General features: G+C 42.2%; 1 protein-coding gene across 1 annotated transcript in view; it reads left to right on the top strand.

Moving 5' to 3' along the window:
• Positions 1–20,289, top strand: part of LOC100495544 (Fc receptor-like protein 4) — a 103,868-nt gene that overhangs the window by 22,556 nt on the left and 61,023 nt on the right. The window contains exons 4-6 of the mRNA XM_012969905.2: positions 1,625–1,894; positions 14,488–14,769; positions 18,444–18,725. Coding sequence (XP_012825359.1) covers positions 1,625–1,894; positions 14,488–14,769; positions 18,444–18,725 — 834 coding nt within the window. The remainder of the gene's footprint in view (positions 1–1,624; positions 1,895–14,487; positions 14,770–18,443; positions 18,726–20,289) is intronic.

Here is a 20,289-nt window from a genome sequence, read left to right as displayed (position 1 = left end):
AGTTGGGATCAAGTACAGGTACTGTTTTATTATTACAGAGAAAAGGGAATCATTTAACCATTAAATAAACCCAATAGGGCTGTTCTGCCCCAATAAGGGGTAATTATATCTTAGTTGGGATCAAGTACAGGTACTGTTTTATTATTAAAGAGAAAAGGAAATCGTTTTTAAAAAATGTGAATTATTTTATAAAAATGGAGTTTATGGGAGATGGCCTTTCCATAATTCAGAATTTTCTTGATATTGGGTTTCCATATAAGGGGTCCAATACCTGTAATTAAGAAAGTCACATGTAAGCTTGCATAATGACTTAAAGGAGAAGTAAAGGTTAAAATCATTGGTGGGAGCCAAATGTTAGCCCCCCCAGTGATTGTTATCACTTAATTTTACCCCGGGCTGCTGCTCCTGTTTTGGAGAAAAATGCACCAGCCCGGGGTAGCTGAAAGGGAGCAAACCTCTTTGGACTTTCTTTATTCTTCCAAATCTCGGGGTCAGTGCATGTGCAGTAGGGTGAAAATACTGACTTTTTTTTGTTAAAGTTCCGCTTTTCACTCTATTGTGCAAGAGGCACAAAGACAGAAGAAGGAAGAAGATTTCTAACACACAGCTACCCCGGGATGGTGCGGTTTTCCCCTAACAGGAGCACCAGCCTGGGGTTAAAGGTAAGTGATTACAATCACTGGGGGTGCCTAACATTTGGCACCCCCAGTGATGTTTACCTTTTCTTTTCCATTAAAATGATTTAGTAAAGGTACAGTATAAAACAAGCCTTAGCTTGTGCAGTTCTACTGGTGTATAAAAGGGATGTAAACCCTGCTCCACGGCTCAACCAAACTTTATTCAGCTGTTACTGGGCTACAAATCCCAGAATAATGTAACATATAATGAAGGGTGAGGCATGCTGGGAGCTGTAGTCCAGCAATTTCAGGGTTGCATTCTTAAAGCAATATTGCCCAATAAAACTTTTCCAAAATCCTCCCCCAAATCCCCACAGCCAGTAACTACTATAAAATGCAAGAAATCCCCCAATGAGAATCCCAGCTGATGTGAGTAAATCCGGCTCCCTGTTCTCTGTTCCTGCAATTGGAGTTGGGAGCAATAAGCACAGTTTCCCAGCACTGAACAAGTCTGTCCCTTTATCCCCATGTCTGATTCCTGTGCCATATAATGACGGGAAAAATGCCATCATTATCTCTGTATGTAATTAGAGATTTGTAATATATTTTACATTTATAATTAAGTTTTTGGTCAGTAGAATTTGTATTGGTAAATGTTATTGCATCTATAGTTACATTTTGCAGCAACTTCTATAGATTGCAGGGGGCACAATGGGACAGTGTTGCACTTGGCTTTACAACCCTTATATTTTTTATTAACCCTTTTGTTAACCCTTTTTGTCAAATTTAAATATGCATTTTAAGGGTTGAACTTTTTAGCTGAATCTTTTCTGAGGGATTCGGTATTTGCCTGAATCCAACATTTAGGGATTTGGTGCCTCCCATTGTTAAAACTAGTAAAAATATGCAGTAAATGTAAGCAGTTTTTGTGTGAGCATTGCATGTTTATTGTTTTAGGTTCCTCAAACTAAAAGTGCTTATTAAAAACATTGTTTCCTTTATTTCAGATAAAGTCATCCTACAGGCGCCCCCTGGTGCCCATGAGGGGGAGGAGCTGACTCTCAGATGTTACACTCGCCCTGAATATAATGTAACAAACACAACAGTTTTTTACAAGAACAAATTAATCATTCGGCCCCTGGGCTCAGACTCCCTTGTGCTTGGGGGGGCACAGACTAACATGTCGGGGTCATACAGCTGCCAAACAAAGTTATATATTAAGTCTGTAGGTATCACTAATAAATACTCATCTCCTGAGGAACATCTTTCAGTCACAGGTAAATATGAGTTTGTTTTATTGCTAGGTCAACAGATCACAGGTTGTTCTTTCAGAAATGTTCCAAATGCCATACATATATCAGAATATGAGCAGCTGTTATCAGGGGGATTCTAGAGGGGGGTTTAGAGTGAGGGGCCAAACAAGTTTATTTGTGGTTGTAACTTCTATAGTTCCCATGCTCCCATGCCATTACAGGTTAAACTAACCTTCTCATTGGATGATCATGGTCCTACCTTCCCTACTTGCATGTAAAGCTTTGACTCTTTGCGCCAGCCCTATATGATGAGATTGTTGCTGCTGTTACCTGCGCTCTGTGATACACATCCCCTACCTATCTCAGCTAAGAGCTACTTGTAACTGTGTTAAAAACCTGTTTTTGGATAAAGATTTTTGCTTATGAATTTATGACAAGTGCAGGATTTCCTGATATCAGACCTGCCTGTTATTTGGCTACACCGGAGTTAGAGAGAAGCAAATTACATGTGTTTGTATGATAAATGCTGTGTGAACAAAAATACATGTACAATTCACAAAAATGTCTACATCTTTTACCTATGGGAAAAGCGACACCACTTGAGCAATTCCTCCATGATATGTAAAGATGCAGCAAAGATATCACATCAAATAGATATATGTGACCAAGAGGGTAATAAAAGTGTGACTTTATAAATGAGAAACACTGTGAATCTAGCGGTGAGTGAGAGTGGGGATGAAACTTATGTTGGGTGAGAATCCAGTGGGGCCTGTGTGAGTGATAGGAGGGGTAGGGGGACTAGGGCCAAGTAGCGGGGGGGGGTTGTGGCTGGGGTTGGGGGGGTTGTGGCTGGGGTTGGGGGGGCTGGGGTTGGTGTTGGGGTTGTTGGGGGGGGCTGGGGTTGTTGGGGTTGTTGTTGGGGTTGTTGGGGGGGGTGGGGGGCCACCAATATTTATTATTTATTTTTTATTTATATACCGTCAAATACCGTGATACCGATATAATTTTGAAAAATACCGTGATATAAATTTTTGGTCATACCACCCAGCTCTAGTATATATAGGCATTTACATATATATTATATATATATATATATATATATGGTTGGGTGATACGTGTATTTATTGATGTGCCTCACTTCCTGTCACTATCCTGATGATGATCCTGAGGGGATCGAAATGTGTTGATTTGGGTACTTAAAGGAACAGTAACACCAAAAATGAAATATAATGTACTGTTGCCCTGCACTGGTTAAAGTTGTGTGTTTGCTACAGTAACTCTACTATAGTTTATATAAATACCCCGCTGTGTAGCCCCGGGGGCAGCCGTTCCTGCACTGGTACAGCTGGGGTGTTTGCTACAGAAACCCTACTATAGTTTATATAAATACCCCGCTGTGTAGCCCCGGGGGCAGCCATTCCTGCACTGGTACAGCTGGGGTGTTTGCTACAGAAACCCTACTATAGTTTATATAAATACCCTGCTGTGTAGCCCCGGGGACAGCCATTCCTGCACTGGTACAGCTGGGGTGTTTGCTACAGAAACCCTACTATAGTTTATATAAATACCCCGCTGTGTAGCCCCGGGGGCAGCCATTCCTGCACTGGTACAGCTGGGGTGTTTGCTACAGAAACCCTACTATAGTTTATATAAATACCCCGCTGTGTAGCCCCGGGGGCAGCCATTCCTGCACTGGTACAGCTGGGGTGTTTGCTACAGAAACCCTACTATAGTTTATATAAATACCCCGCTGTGTAGCCCCGGGGGCAGCCATTCCTGCACTGGTACAGCTGGGGTGTTTGCTACAGAAACCCTACTATAGTTTATATAAATACCCCGCTGTGTAGCCCCGGGGGCAGCCATTCCTGCACTGGTACAGCTGGGGTGTTTGCTACAGAAACCCTACTATAGTTTATATAAATACCCCGCTGTGTAGCCCCGGGGGCAGCCATTCCTGCACTGGTACAGCTGGGGTGTTTGCTACAGAAACCCTACTATAGTTTATATAAATACCCCGCTGTGTAGCCCCGGGGGCAGCCGTTCCTGCACTGGTACAGCTGGGGTGTTTGCTACAGAAACCCTACTATAATTTATATAAATACCCCGCTGTGTAGCCCCGGGGGCAGCCATTCCTGCACTGGTACAGCTGGGGTGTTTGCTACAGAAACCCTACTATAGTTTATATAAATACCCCGCTGTGTAGCCCCGGGGGCAGCCATTCCTGCACTTGTACAGCTGGGGTGTTTGCTACAGAAACCCTACTATAGTTTATATAAATACCCCGCTGTGTAGCCCCGGGGGCAGCCATTCCTGCACTGGTACAGCTGGGGTGTTTGCTACAGAAACCCTACTATAGTTTATATACATACCCCGCTGTGTAGCCCCGGGGGCAGCCGTTCCTGCACCGGTACAGCTGGGGTGTTTGCTACAGAAACCCTACTATAGTTTATATAAATACCCCGCTGTGTAGCCCCGGGGGCAGTCATTCCTGCACTGGTACAGCTGGGGTGTTTGCTACAGAAACCCTACTATAGTTTATATAAATACCCCGCTGTGTAGCCCCGGGGGCAGCCATTCCTGCACTGGTACAGCTGGGGTGTTTGCTACAGAAACCCTACTATAGTTTATATAAATACCCCGCTGTGTAGCCCCGGGGGCAGCCATTCCTGCACTGGTACAGCTGGGGTGTTTGCTACAGAAACCCTACTATAGTTTATATAAATACCCCGCAGTGTAGCCCCGGGGGCAGCCATTCCTGCACTGGTACAGCTGGGGTGTTTGCTACAGAAACCCTACTATAGTTTATATAAATACCCCGCTGTGTAGCCCCGGGGGCAGCCATTCCTGCACTGGTACAGCTGGGGTGTTTGCTACAGAAACCCTACTATAGTTTATATAAATACCCCGCTGTGTAGCCCCGGGGGCAGCCATTCCTGCACTGGTACAGCTGGGGTGTTTGCTACAGAAACCCTACTATAGTTTATATAAATACCCCACTGTGTAGCCCCGGGGGCAGCCATTCCTGCACTGGTACAGCTGGGGTGTTTGCTACAGAAACCCTACTATAGTTTATATAAATACCCCGCTGTGTAGCCCCGGGGGCAGCCGTTCCTGCACTGGTACAGCTGGGGTGTTTGCTACAGAAACCCTACTATAATTTATATAATAAGCTGCTGTGTAGCCCCGGGGGCAGCCGTTCAAGCTGGAAAAAAGGAGAAAAGGCACAGGTTACATAGCAGATAACAGATAAGCTCTGTAGAATACAATAGTGTTTTATCTATTATCTGCTATGTGCCTGTGCCTTTTCTCCTTTGAATGGCTGCCCCCATGGCTACATAGCAGCTTATTTATATAAACTATAGTAGTGTTTCTGAGGCAAACACCCCAGTTGTACCAGTGCAGGGCAGCAGTACATTATATTGGAATTTCTTTTATACACTTGAATTTTTTGGTGTTACTGTTCCTTTAATAAAGGACTACTCTTGTAGATTTGTTGCCGTGAGTGCCTTCTGTGAACTTGAGATATGTGTGTGTATATATATATATATATAGGAAGTGAAGTGTCAGGTTAAAAGCCCGCAGTATCCAATCAGTGTTTATACAACATTAACCCATTCAATAACATGTGCAAAGTGTAATCAAATACTAGGCACTTAAAAAATCCCCATATGATCAAAAATAAAATTATTATCAAACATCTAAACATATTAATACATAAACTAGGACATATCCCATATATATCAATGTAGTAAGCCACATGGCAAAGCTCATAGTGAAATATAATTTTAAAACACATATAAGTCAATCTATCAAGACACATGACAAAGTCACATGTCATGACTAAAAATTGACTTCAATACTCATCTAAACTCATCTAAGCTTTGCCATGTGGCTTATCGCATTGCTATATATGGGATATGTCCTATTTTATGCACTATCATGAGTTTAGATGAGTATTGAAGTTAATGGTGATATTTATAAATTCAATTTTTAGTCATGACATGTGCCTTTGTCATGTGTCTTGATAGATTGACTTATATGTGTTTTAAAATTATATTTCACTATGAGCTTTGCCATGTGGCTTACTACATTGATATATATGGGATATGTCCTAGTTTATGTATTAATATGTTTAGATGTTTGATAATAATTTTATTTTTGATCATATGGGGATTTTTTAAGTGCCTGGTATTTGATTACAATTTGCACATGTTATTGAATGGGTTAATGTTGTATAAACACTGACTGGATACTGCGGGTTTTTAACCTGACACTTCACTTCCTGTCTATCATCCTGATGACGATCCTGTGGTGATCGAAACGCGTAGATCGTATGCTGAAATAAATCACTGACCTGATTGATGCTGTAGCTGTGAGTGCTTTCTACTGTTGAGTTTGATGCATTATTTTTGTCAGCACCCAGCCGTTGCCCCGATACTGGTGAGTGCCGATTCTTTACAAGACTATATATATATATATATATATATATATGTGTGTGTGTGTGTGAATATACGGCTGCAGAGAGGAGCACAAACCTAAAAATGTTGTTAACAGCCTGGGTTCTGGTCAAAGTAAACTAAATATAGAGACAGAGTACCGCAAATGCTGGGACTTATTATACAGAAGAAAGTTTTATTATAAAAAAAAACAATGTTTTGAGCACAAACAGTTGCTCTTCCTCAGGGACAAACAATAGGCTGAAAAGCACCACAAACATTTAAACCCTAACCAAAATATAACTGGTGCCAAAAACAGTACTAGGTAACCGTGAAAACCCATGTAAAACAGGTGCAGTGAGCAGGTAGTGGAAAAAAGGGAGAATAGTGAAATGCACAGAATTAGGTGGCCATGAGCATGATCTAAAGGGCAGAATGTAAAATATAGACATAGATCATAAGTAACCAACGACATAAAGTTTTGCAAACAAGTAACAAGCTTATTAGGCTAAAAAGAAAAAGGCAACAGTGTGCAGTACACTTAGTACTAATACTAGATAGGCAAAGTGAGTAAAGCTCCGGGTCATTAGGTGAACAAACCCATACGTGTCCCTGCATAAGAGCGCAATTCCACACCCAAGCACCCAACCAGTGCCAAGTCTGGGTATAAATCATCATTTGGAGTGAAGGCAAGGGAGGCACAGCTAACTAGACACAATGAGAATAGGGAGCGCAGGGAAATAAAAACAGCAGAATTGGGGACAGTCAGGGAAAGAAAACAGAAAGCCTTTATGCTGATGCCACACTAGGCGCATGGTGTATATTTTCGGCAAGCTGAAAACCGCTTACTGAAAATATGTTCCATACACTCCTACCTGTGCCTGCACCACAATGAATGGAATACGCTCGGGTGCAGGCACATGTAGCTGAAATATGCATAAAAATCCTCACGTTTTTATGCGGATATCGGCTACATGTGCCTGCACCCGAGCGTATTCCATTCATTGGGGTGCAGGCACAGGTAGGGGCATATGGTGCGTATGGCGCATATTTTCAGAAAGCATTTTTCAGCTTGCCAAAAATATACGCCATGCGCCTAGTGTGGCATCAGCCTTATTGTCAATGCATGATTGAACGAGAGTTGGCATATAAGCTCAGTATAGGGTCAGTGTACTCTGCGCCTGGGCACAGGCAATAATAACCCTCACCTTATTGATCGATACATCCGATCAGCTGGCAGCCAAGGGCATTTATAGTGGGCTCAATATCCCATATGTGCCACTGGAGTGCAGGTCAGAATTGTGCAACTATAACTCCCAAGAGGATGTCATAAGTGATAAAATGTATAATACTTGCCACGGGAGAGAATGATCCATGTGTTAAGGGCAAATGTAACTCCCCACACTGTGGCTTGTCATTATATTTATGATGCAATACACACACACATTACTGGCCCACACTATCATAACCGTTATTTACACCACTCATGTGGGTGAGGTAAAAAATAAAAAGCAAAAGTACATGTACAAACAGGAACATATAGGGAGCATAAAAATGTTCCTAAAAGGGCATGTCTAAGTGACTGAAGAACTGGTTAACTCAGGAGTTCTAAGGCAAATAATTTGGGTTATAGTACTTGGAACAGTTGGTAAGCTTCTATCAGATTACGGAGCAGAACAGATCTTTGCCTGAAAAAAGTATTGCAGTCCTTCGGGACAGAGGACTTCAGCTTACAAATTGGCCAGTGAGGGAGGCACTTCCTAAGGACCTCCTAAGCTGGCTGCCTGACGATTCAGGGAATTCATGGTTGTTGTTTTTTTGCCACATGGGGATGGCAAAGGGGGACAATTGCCATAGGGACAGCAGCTCTGAAATGGGGTAGATCCCCATTGCATGGGGACAAATGGTAACCATACCCCGGTGAGTGACCCACCCAAGGGAGGATACTGGCAAGGCTGCAATATGGGGTCTCTGTGTGAGGGCAGGTTTTGTTCTTGTACCTGCTGGTAGGGAGCAGCTACTAAATCCAAGGTGGTATTTTGGGGCAAGTAGCGCTACCTGGGGTATAAGAGCTCTTGGGAAGGGACATTCTGCATTTAACTGAACTGTGCATTATTAATCCCACCCAGAGTTGAGGGACTGTGTTTACAAAAAGGACTGTGCTAGTTAGAGAGTCAGTGTGTATTATCTGGTAGAGAGGCAGAGAGGTCCCCAAGTGCCCCCAGTGCAGGATTGTGTCTGTATTAGATACCTGTTGCATTTTTCTATTTTTTTAATATAAAAGTTAATCTTTGCTGCAAAAGTACATGATTTATTTCCTAATGGAATTCCCCTGGGGTGTGCTCCTCAGTGTCCTCTAGGTGGAGGCAGTGCGCTTTAATTCCCAGTTCCTAGTACCCTTCATGCAAGAGGGACCAGGCTACTGGATTCTAGATTACAGGTAACAGCCCAGAAAAGAGTGAGTGTAATCCTCTTCTACAAGAGTGTGCCAAGAAAGGGTTACATAAGATAACAGCAAGATGCCTGACAGTGCTGGGAATCGGCATTCTCATTGGTGATTCTTTTGCATTTATAATGAAGTTTTTGTGCAATAGAATTCTCATTGGTGAATTTTATTGCATCTATAATTGTTTTTCGGCAACTTCTATAGATAACTGGGGGGCGCAGTGGGTCAGCATTGGGGCTCTTTCAAACTTTTTTCCACCAAAAAGGGGAACTACTGCAAAAAAAATGAATTTTATAAAGCTTCATGATACTGAAATAAACAACTTTCTAAATATAATTGTAACCCCTTTTTGGCTAAAAAGCACTTTAAGGCTATGGACAGAGCATGGGGCACATTAGGACTCTCTTTCAAAGGAGTGGGCCTTCGCTAAGTGGAAGGAGCCTATCACGATGTTGTTATACTACAACTCCCACAGTACTGTGTAGTGTGTTAAGGAATGGGACGCCAGGATCTCTTGCAGATTAACTAGATAAACAAGATGGGGGTGATGTCCCCAGAATGTAAAGAGGCAGAAAGTAGGTAGATTAGGGGGGACATTGGTAACTTATAAGGGGGTTTTCGGTGTTTTTTAAAGGCAAGCTGGAGGCAAACCTTAACAGGGAAGTGGGAAGCTAAGGGTTATTATAATTTACTAGCATTTGTCTACCATTTTTAGATCAGGATATCAGAACACAGCTTGCAATTATCCTTCTTTTTTATTTTTGTAGTTATTACAGTAGTTATGGTTTTGTTCTACAGTCCTTAAGCATGACATTTCAATAATACTGATTGTTATGGCTTAAATAACTCAAGGCAAACATATATGTCAGAATGGTATCTAGTGAAAGGGTCTCAAGAAAAATACAGGCTACTAATATATGAATGGATCCCCCATGTCTGCTGAAAGGACCTACTAGTAAATAAAACCTCAGCATACATCATAGTTTATTATATGGTCTATTTATATACAGTGATCATATCAACCCCTAACTGCCCCTTCCCCAGTGTAACCAATCCCAACTGGGCCAGCCTTTCCCCATAACTGAGCCCATTCCCTTTATCAGCTTAGTCGCTCTTCCCTGTACTTTCTCTATTTCATTACTGCCCCCCTTATATATTTATATATAGTGATCCTCCCTTAACTGCCCCTTCCCCCCTGTAACCAATCCCAACTGGGCCAGCCTTTCCCCATAACTGAGCCCATTCCCTTTATCAGCTTAGTCGCTCTTCCCTGTACTTTCTCTATTTCATTACTGCCCCCCCCTTATATATTTATATATAGTGACCCCCCCTTAACTGCCCCTTCCCCAGTGTAACCAATCCCAACTGGGCCAGCCTTTCCCCATAACTGAGCCCATTCCCTTTATCAGCTTAGTCGCTCTTCCCTGTACTTTCTCTATTTCATTACTGCCCCCCCTTATATATTTATATATAGTGACCCCCCCTTAACTGCCCCTTCCCCAGTGTAACCAATCCCAACTGGGCCAGCCTTTCCCCATAACTGAGCCCATTCCCTTTATCAGCTTAGTCGCTCTTCCCTGTACTTTCTCTATTTCATTACTGCCCCCCCTTATATATTTATATATAGTGACCCCCCCTTAACTGCCCCTTCCCCAGTGTAACCAATCCCAACTGGGCCAGCCTTTCCCCATAACTGAGCCCATTCCCTTTATCAGCTTAGTCGCTCTTCCCTGTACTTTCTCTATTTCATTACTGCCCCCCCTTATATATTTATATATAGTGACCCCCCCTTAACTGCCCCCCCCCAGTGTAACCAATCCCAACTGGGCCAGCCTTTCCCCATAACTGAGCCCATTCCCTTTATCAGCTTAGTCGCTCTTCCCTGTACTTTCTCTATTTCATTACTGCCCCCCCTTATATATTTATATATAGTGACCCCCCTTAACTGCCCCCCCCCAGTGTAACCAATCCCAACTGGGCCAGCCTTTCCCCATAACTGAGCCCATTCCCTTTATCAGCTTAGTTGCTCTTCCCTGTACTTTCTCTATTTCATTACTGCCCCCCTTATATATTTATATATAGGGACCCCCCCCTTAACTGCCCCTTCCCCAGTGTAACCAATCCCAACTGGGCCAGCCTTTCCCCATAACTGAGCCCATTCCCTTTATCAGCTTAGTTGCTCTTCCCTGTACTTTCTCTATTTCATTACTGCCCCCCCTTATATATTTATATATAGGGACCCCCCCCCTTAACTGCCCCTTCCCCAGTGTAACCAATCCCAACTGGGCCAGCCTTTCCCCATAACTGAGCCCATTCCCTTTATCAGCTTAGTCGCTCTTCCCTGTACTTTCTCTATTTCATTACTGCCCCCCCTTATCCCCTTATATATTTATATATAGTGACCCCCCCCTTAACTGCCCCTTCCCCAGTGTAACCAATCCCAACTGGGCCAGCCTTTCCCCATAACTGAGCCCATTCCCTTTATCAGCTTAGTCGCTCTTCCCTGTACTTTCTCTATTTCATTACTGCCTCCCTTATATATTTATATGATTTTTTTTGCCGGGCATGGATTTGCAGTGAATTTCCGCATTTTGAAATGAAATGGTGAATTGTTTCATGAAAGTTCTGTGAACCACCCCTTCAATAATTGAAGCATAATCAGTTTGGTGGCAGTGAACTCTAAGATAAATTAGTGCAGTAATAAAGCTGTTTCATAATGAGGTGAATAAGCTCACAGCCTCAAGCTCACAGCCTTACCTTGATGTTTAATTGTCCTGGGAGGAGCATTTGTGACAGGCAAGGGTTAACTATTGGCATTGGCGGCATTCCTCTCCTGCTCAGTGGGTCAGGGGCTGGGAGTGCGCTCTGTCTTTTATCAGGCAGAAGAGGCTGCTGCTTTTATTTGTGTGCTGGGCAGTTTCACCTTCCCACCCCTAACATATATCTCTCACTCCTGGCAGAGCACAGCATGAAGGGGAAGAGGTATCACTCATTCATAAAATATAGCAGACGCATATCCCCCAATTGTCCCGCTTTTCGCGGGACAGTCCCGCTTTTCATGGTGCATCCCGCTGTCCCGGATAGTTCCATGAATGTCCCGCATTGTGGGATGCGCTGGCTGGAGCCGAACGTTCAGATTTCCCCAGCAGCTTTACTTGTTATGCGGCTCCTTATACAGCGCGACAGGCCCTTTTATAAGGTTGTGCCTGTGGGTACGTGTGACGTCATAAGGAGAGGAGCCGAAGACGAAGGAGGAGCTACTGTGGGGGGTAATGTGTATGGGAGGCTACTGTGTATAGGGGGCACTGTGTATGGGGGGGCTACTGTGTATGGGGGGCTACTGTGTAAAAATTGTCGCCGGCGTCCAAAAAGAATGGTCGCGGGCATCAAAAGAATAGCCGCGCAACTAAATAATAGCCACGGGCGACAAAATAATAGCCGCGCGACAAAATAATAGCCGTGGGCGGTGAAACAATAGCCGTGCGACAAAATAATAGCCGCGGGCGACAATATCTTTTTGTCGCACGCCATTTTCGCCGTTTTGTGAATTTTTCGCCGTTTCGCGGATCTTTTGAAATTTTTGAAATTTTTTGGCGAAGCGAAACAGAACAGATTCGCTCATCACTAGTAAAGACATCAAACAGCAGCTCAGCAGAACTCTCCCTTTATATGGATAGAGATTTATACTTCTCCCAAGCGGAGCAAGCACAGCACTTTCACAAGTCAGATTACAAGGCTTCTCCTTTACTCTCCTTGCTGCCTCTCTTTCTGGCTCTGGCTAGTTACTGTAGCAGGAGTTCCTTTATAACCGGCTGGCCCCAGCCCCTGGTTTTGGCTCCAAAGCAAGGCACTCCCTTGGTCTCCCTTATTTCCCAGAAGTGCAATGGGGCCCCCAGCCAATTGGATTTCTCTCCAGTCTGTAACTGGGCTGGATGATGTCTTTTTTTAGTCTTTTATACATTATATTTGTACAGTTATGTATATGAGAGCCAACATAATTGCTTTGTACAGGTATATGATATATTATCTGGAATGTTGTATTATTACTAAAAATTAGAATTAAGTGTTAAAAAAAGTCTGTAACTGGGCTGGATGATGTCACAGACAGGAAAACATTCTCTGATCCCCTTGAATTATAAATTGTGGTACCAAAAGGCTGCAAGAATAAAGCTGTCATATGGTTTAGTAATTGGATATTCCATTGCTTTGGTCTGAACTTTTGATTTCCCATCCCAGTTAGGCTGCTGCATGTATGGAGACACACGCCATCTGTTACACATGCCGAAGAACCTTGTAGATTCCATATTCATTTATTTATTTGCTATCACACACTTTTCCTTTTAGCATAAACATCCACTGAATTATTCTCTTAGACAATAATTAGTCCAGATCTTCATTTCTTCACTTACAGGGATGAGCGGAACAATTCATATCAGACTAGTTTGCAGCAAATTTTTACCATTTTTTTACCCTGAGTTTGCGTGAAGTGAAATCTCCTTACAATTCTCTCATTGCAATTCACTGACTCTATGGAACACATTTACTAAAACTCTATAATTTCTCATCTTTAATTTTAAAATTCAACTAAATTCATTTTTTTTGAATGTCTAATATTTACTAAAAAAATCCAATATGAAAAGTCAGCATGGGAGTAAGTCACAGCTGTAACTTTTTGGAATTGTCACCCTAAAAACTCCACTTTTTAGAATTGTCACTCCAAAACCTCTACTTTATCAAACTGTTGCACAAAAAAATCCAAAACTGCTATAGTTTTGAGGCAAAAGAAAGATCTTCAAGGAAAGGGAAGGGAGCTCAGCCATTGGCTTCTACATGATTTCAGCAAGTTGTAGATGGCGATAATGGGCTTTAGGATAAGGGAACCCATACCTGTAATCAGCTTTAAAGAAGAACTGAAATGTTCTGAAAGCTTGCTGTAATTATTATCTTAGTAAGCAAAGTTATCCTTTCTCACAATCCTGCAGCGCTGTGCTGCCCCCAGGCAATTACAGGCAATGGGAGAGGGCCAGTGGGAGATAGCAGCTCCCATTACCTTAGATAGGGGGTGCTTTAAGACAGATGCTGTGGGGAGAAATACAGTTTTGCATCTTTATTTAAAAAGTGAGCCCATTACTACAGATAAAAAATATAATTATGGTTTAATTGTATTTTAAAATGGACTTATTTAAGGACTCTTCACCAGGGTCAGACTGGGGGGTGCAGGGCCCACCAGGGCTCCTGCCCCAGGGGCCCCCAGCCAGCCATGTCCCCTACCCCCCCAAGGGCCCCCACCTGACGTCCTCCCTGAGCGCGTATAAATTGAACGTATCAGGGGAGGAACAGTCAGAAGGGGGAGCGCCGGCAAAGGTCGGACTGGGCCGCCGGGGCCACGGGGATTTTTCCTGGTGTCCCGGCGGCCCAGTCCGACCCTGCTCTTCACCTTATAGCTTTCTTGTTAGCTATCTATTTGAGTGATGAAGCTAAATTAAAGCAATGTACCTCACTTTCATCATTACCCAAACCTTATGTAACACTCTGCCCTTCTCATACATGAGAAGGAATCACTTTAACCGATGTTTTACCAGTTGGTATTGTACTCTATATATTTTAGTGTGTTTTCTCTTCTCCTATTGTGCAATACCCTAGAATATGTTTGTACTTTATAACTACTTTTATATTATAAACTGTAACATTACATTAATGTTGAGTTATGTTTCAGCTATTTTTTTCTCTTTCAGAGCTGTTCAGTCCCCCACAAATAAAAGTGAGGCCAGATCAGGTGACAGAAGGAGATCACATGAACATAACATGTGACACAGAGCTCAGCCCACACAGAGAGACTACAGAGCTGCAGTTTGCTTTCTACAGAAATGGGCACAATGTGCAGGGATTCAGTTTATCCAACCAATATGGAGTCCCCTCAGCTCAGCTGGAGGATTCTGGGAATTATACCTGTGAGGTACAAACTCCAACCGGCAGTGTGAGGAAGAGGAGCAACATGGCGCATATCCACATACAGGGTGAGTATGTAAAACTGACCACTTACAGCTGCCCAATGAGAATAAAAAAACAAAATTAAGAAGATAATCATAGGCGGAGGGTGACTTTTTTGTTTGGGGAGGCTAAATATGGGCCGTACACAGTCCGACCTACAGCTAATGTGAGACTTAGTGGATTCGCTGCTGGTGTAAAAAATTAACCTCCCAACTACCTCTTGCCGTTCCCACTGAGTCCCAGGGATACTGTGCAAAAGTGCGGGTGGGGGTGCTTTTAACCCTAAAATGCTTAGGATGTAAAAGCATTCATATGTGCTCTTCTGTTGGGGGTTCACTATACATTTGTGTTTGTGATAAGTTAGCTTCAAGGGGTAGTTCACCTTTAAATTAACTTTAACATGATCTAGACATTGATATTCTGAGACAATTTGCAATTGGTCATCTTTTATTTTTAATAGTTTTTCGGTTATTTAGCTTATTGTTCAGCAGCTCTCCATTTGGTATTTCAGCAGCTATCTGGTTGCTAGGGTCTTATTTACCAGGTAGTGGTTTAAACAAGAGATGGGAATATGAATAGTTAAGGGGCCTGCATGGAAAAATAAAACTGTAGCTTCACAGAGCAATACTTTTTGGTCAGTGACCCTCATTTGAAAGCTGGAAAGAGGCAGAAGCGAAAGGCAAATTATTCAAAAACTATATAAAATTAACTAGGAAGACCAATTGCAAAGTTGCTAGGAATAGGCCATTCTATAATATACTACAAGTTAACTTAAAAGTGAACCTCCCCATTAGATGTGTTTAAGTTAGCTTTATAGAGAGAGGTAGCAGGTACTGACATCCCAGGCACATTATATACAGCGAGACACAGTCTTTATATACAAAACCAGCACAATATATGCCATGAGGAGCAGTGGGTACAGATGGCAGATATTCAGACACTGGCACTGATACACAGCATTGGCCCCACTGTAACTAACTAGAAATGAAAAAAACAATGACAAAAGTAAAAGAAAAATAGAAAGTGCAAAAAACCATAACAAATATATAAAAGCACAATGAGCTTTGTCAGGGGGAAAAAGTTAACTTACCCTCCATCTGTTAGGGTAGGGGATATTATAAATGTCAGATGACAAAAAACAATTTAATTCCAGCTAGTGGGTCAGTCTTTAGAACATATACAGTATAGTACCTGTGGGATGAAAACTGCTGCAAAAGTTCAAACTTGTGCACTGGCTCCAGTTTGCAAAATCTCCTGATCCCTGTCTGGATCTGCGCCTTGATTGGTCAATTTTACTGCCTGGCAAGAAAGCTGTACTCTGATTGGATCTTTCTTCTTGTGGATTCTCTAATCAGAACACAGCTTTCTTGACAGGCAGTAAAATTGACCAATCAAGGCGCAGGTGCAGACAGGGATCGGGAGATTTTGCACAGCTGATTTCTGCAGAACCCCCAGAAGATTTGCAGGACAGTGCAGCAAGGGAGCCAGGTTTTAAGGTGCCAAATCAGGTTTGGGGAGGCTTAGCCTCTAGCCTTATTGAAAATCCGCCTATGAAGATAATATTTTTACTTTATTAATTTCTCTTGTGATATTTTCCATAACACACAGAAGAAGCTAATTTCAATTGTTTTCTCATTGAAATGAAATGATAGAGAGTTACATAGAATTTACCAATATAATATTTTGTTATAGCCGTAAAAACAAGTGATTATTGTATAGGATTAGAATAATGACATTTGTGTTTGTTAGTAATAATTTTAGTTCCAATAAATCTGTTAAACCCTTATGTAATAAAAGGCAATAAGTTTACCCAGGAGCAGTAACCCATAACAACCATCAGATGTTTGCTTTTAAACAGGTGACCAGTAAATGCTACCTGCTGAGTGGTTGCTATGGGTTACTGCTCCTGGGCAAACTTTGTGCCTTTTATTACATAACCCCCTTAGAGTTTTCCAATCCATTTGTTTCATAAATAGGCTAATTATATCTAATTACAACAAATACGTATTTATTTCTGCATTTGCTTGGTCTATTGCTGAACTGACATTTTCAGGGTAACTGGGGCTCATATAATGCATGTTGTGAAAATTGTGACTTATTTTATACCATCCTAATGACAGCCACATACAGAGATATTTTATTGTATTTGTGTGGTCTTTGTTAGCAATGGTTGTATTTATAAGACTGATGACCAATATAAAGGTGAAATTTTAATTGGCTATGCTCCAAATTACTTAGAAGTCACTGAGGAGTAAGGCACAAGGCTGCAGGCTGAGTTATACAGGGAACTCTGAGTATCACTCATGTATTATAAGGGATAATGTACCCCCTACTGTAAATGATAAGGATATTAGCAGTCACTGAGGGGTTCTGTGCCCCCCATATAAAGGCACAAGGCTGCAGGCTGAGTTATACAGGGAACTCTGAGTATCACTCATGTATTATAAGGGATAATGTACCCCCTACTGTAAATGATAAGGATATTAGCAGTCACTGAGGGGTTCTGTGCCCCCCATATAAAGGCACAAGGCTGCAGGCTGAGTTATACAGGGAACTCTGAGTATCACTCATGTATTATAAGGGATAATGTACCCCCTACTGTAAATGATAAGGATATTAGCAGTCACTGAGGGGTTCTGTGCCCCCCATATAAAGGCACAAGGCTGCAGGCTGAGTTATACAGGGAACTCTGAGTATCACTCATGTATTATAAGGGATAATGTACCCCCTACTGTAAATGATAAGGATATTAGCAGTCACTGAGGGGTTCTGTGCCCATATAAAGGCACAAGGCTGCAGGCTGAGTTATACAGGGAACTCTGAGTATCACTCATGTATTATAAGGGATAATGTACCCCCTACTGTAAATGATAAGGATATTAGCAGTCACTGAGGGGTTCTGTGCCCATATAAAGGCACAAGGCTGCAGGCTGAGTTATACAGGGAACTCTGAGTATCACTCATGTATTATAAGGGATAATGTACCCCCTACTGTAAATGATAAGGATATTAGTAGTCACTGAGGGGCTCTGTGCCCATATAAAGGCACAAGGCTGCAGGCTGAGTTATACAGGGAACTCTGAGTATCACTCATGTATTATAAGGGATAATGTACCCCCTACTGTAAATGATAAGGATATTAGCAGTCACTGAGGGGTTCTGTGCCCCCCATATAAAGGCACAAGGCTGCAGGCTGAGTTATACAGGGAACTCTGAGTATCACTCATGTATTATAAGGGATAATGTACCCCCTACTGTAAATGATAAGGATATTAGCAGTCACTGAGGGGCTCTGTGCCCCCCATATAAAGGCACAAGGCTGCAGGCTGAGTTATACAGGGAACTCTGAGTATCACTCATGTATTATAAGGGATAATGTACCCCCTACTGTAAATTGTATGGTTATAAGAAGGCACTGAGGGGTTCTGCAACCATTGTATCTACAGCACCAATATTTTTAAAGATATTAGAAGTTGAGCCCTTGTCTTTCATAGTGTCATGAAACAACAAGAGGCACCCGTCACAAGTTTATTATTTTATAATACTTTTTTGGTGTGAAAAAAATTTGATTTCAATATCTTATCATATACTATAAGAAGAAACAAGCTGTTCTGAAAGATAGTAATATGTTTATCTTTTTTGTTATATTAAACTTCAGTAATGGCTTCAGTAATGTTCATTGAATCAATTTTATTTCCAGAGCTGTCCAGTTCCCCACAAATAAAAGTGAGCCCAGATCAGGTGACAGAAGGAGATCACATGACCATAACATGTGACACAGAGCTCAGCCCACACAGAGAGACTACAGAGCTGCAGTTTGCTTTCTACAGAAATGGGCACAATGTGCAGGGATTCAGTTTATCCAACCAATATGGAGTCCCCTCAGCTCAGCTGGAGGATTCTGGGAATTATACCTGTGAGGTACAAACTCCAAATGGCAGTGTGAGGAAGAAGAGCAGTGAGGCACATATCCACATACAGGGTGAGTGTGTAATAGTTAAAACTGCTTACCTAGAGCACATTGCTAGAACAGAATATAGTAAATTATATTTTTTATATACAATTGTACAGATTTATGTTGTTCATATACATTATTGACATTCTAAGTTTCTTTATAAATTCCTGAGATATACTGTACACATGGCATTCAGTTCCCTCTCTATAATCACAATTTGTCCTCATCTCTTTGGGTGGCCACACACGTGGCGATTTTCGATCTTTCGAAAGATCGTTCAATCAACCACTAACATTCAGGGCTGAAACGGCAGATAAGGAGGCAGAAACAATAGGATTTCTACCTCCTTCTGCCGATTCAGCCCTGACGGCAGATTTTGCTCAGGCGCCTTCTATGGCGCCCGATCAAAATCTTTGAACCTGGCCGATCGGCGAGTCGTCCGATATCAGCAGCCTCCTGCCATATCGGTCAACTCACTGACTTGCCATACAGGCACCGAATATCGTACGAAACAAGGTTACGTACAATATTATCTGTGCTTGTATGGCCAGCTTTACTCTGTAGGAGAAGGTTGTCAAGCAGTTTTGGTAGTAAAATTGTCCACAACTGGAGCTGTAAGTGGTCATTGTAAGTGGAAACTGTGGTTATTGATAGGTCCATTTCTTTTTTAAGTATAATTTCTTATTAACATTATGGCCAGTATACACAGTATGGTGCATACATTTGCAAATGATAATCAGATCAAAACTTTACATTTCCTCAAAACAAAAATGATTATAGACACTATGGAGGTGAGGAAATGAACATAGTTCACTGTGATAAAAGTAAAGTCATGCACCTTAGGAATAGTTACAAAGTGATGTTGAATTTAAATAATACCAATGTCCAGTTCAACTTCTTAAAGGAGAAGGAAAGGTAAAATCTCAGTCAGCTTTATCAGAAAGGTCTATGTAAATACAGCCATAAGCACTCACAGAAACACTGCACAAAGAAACTAGATTTGTTGTCTCTTTGTTTTCCTGTGCCAGAGTCTGTGCAGCTCTCTCCTCTCTCCCCTCTCCTGCTCCCCCCTCCCTCAAGAATGCTAAGAACTCCCTCCCCCCCTTAGGAATGTGTGATCTGAGCCAATCAGCAGGAAGTGTCCTCATAGTCTTACTAACTGAGTATGTACATCGGTCTTGGTGCAGGAGCAAGGTATTATGGGAAATTTCTTTACAGAGCTCAGTGTTTTTTTTACCTATGAGACTTCTCATCTGAACAGGAGAAATATGGGGAGACTTAAGGGCACTATGGAGACAACTGAAGGTATGTCTGCAGCTTGAGATTAACTCTTTATTAGTCTTTCCTTCTCCTTTAAATCCCAGTGCCCGTATACACACATTCTCTTACCAACCTTCCTATACACTCGCATACATAAACCTAGACTGACCTATCTATTCCCTCACATACAGACCCATACTGACCTATCTATACACTCACATACAGACCCACACTGTCCTATCTATCCACTCACATACAGACCCATACTGACCTATCCACTCACATACAGACCCATACTGACCTATCCACTCACATACAGACCCATACTGAC

This window comes from Xenopus tropicalis, chromosome 8, assembly GCF_000004195.4.
Source record: "Xenopus tropicalis strain Nigerian chromosome 8, UCB_Xtro_10.0, whole genome shotgun sequence".
NCBI lineage: Eukaryota > Metazoa > Chordata > Amphibia > Anura > Pipidae > Xenopus > Xenopus tropicalis.
This window is presented reverse-complemented; position numbering and strand designations above follow the sequence as displayed.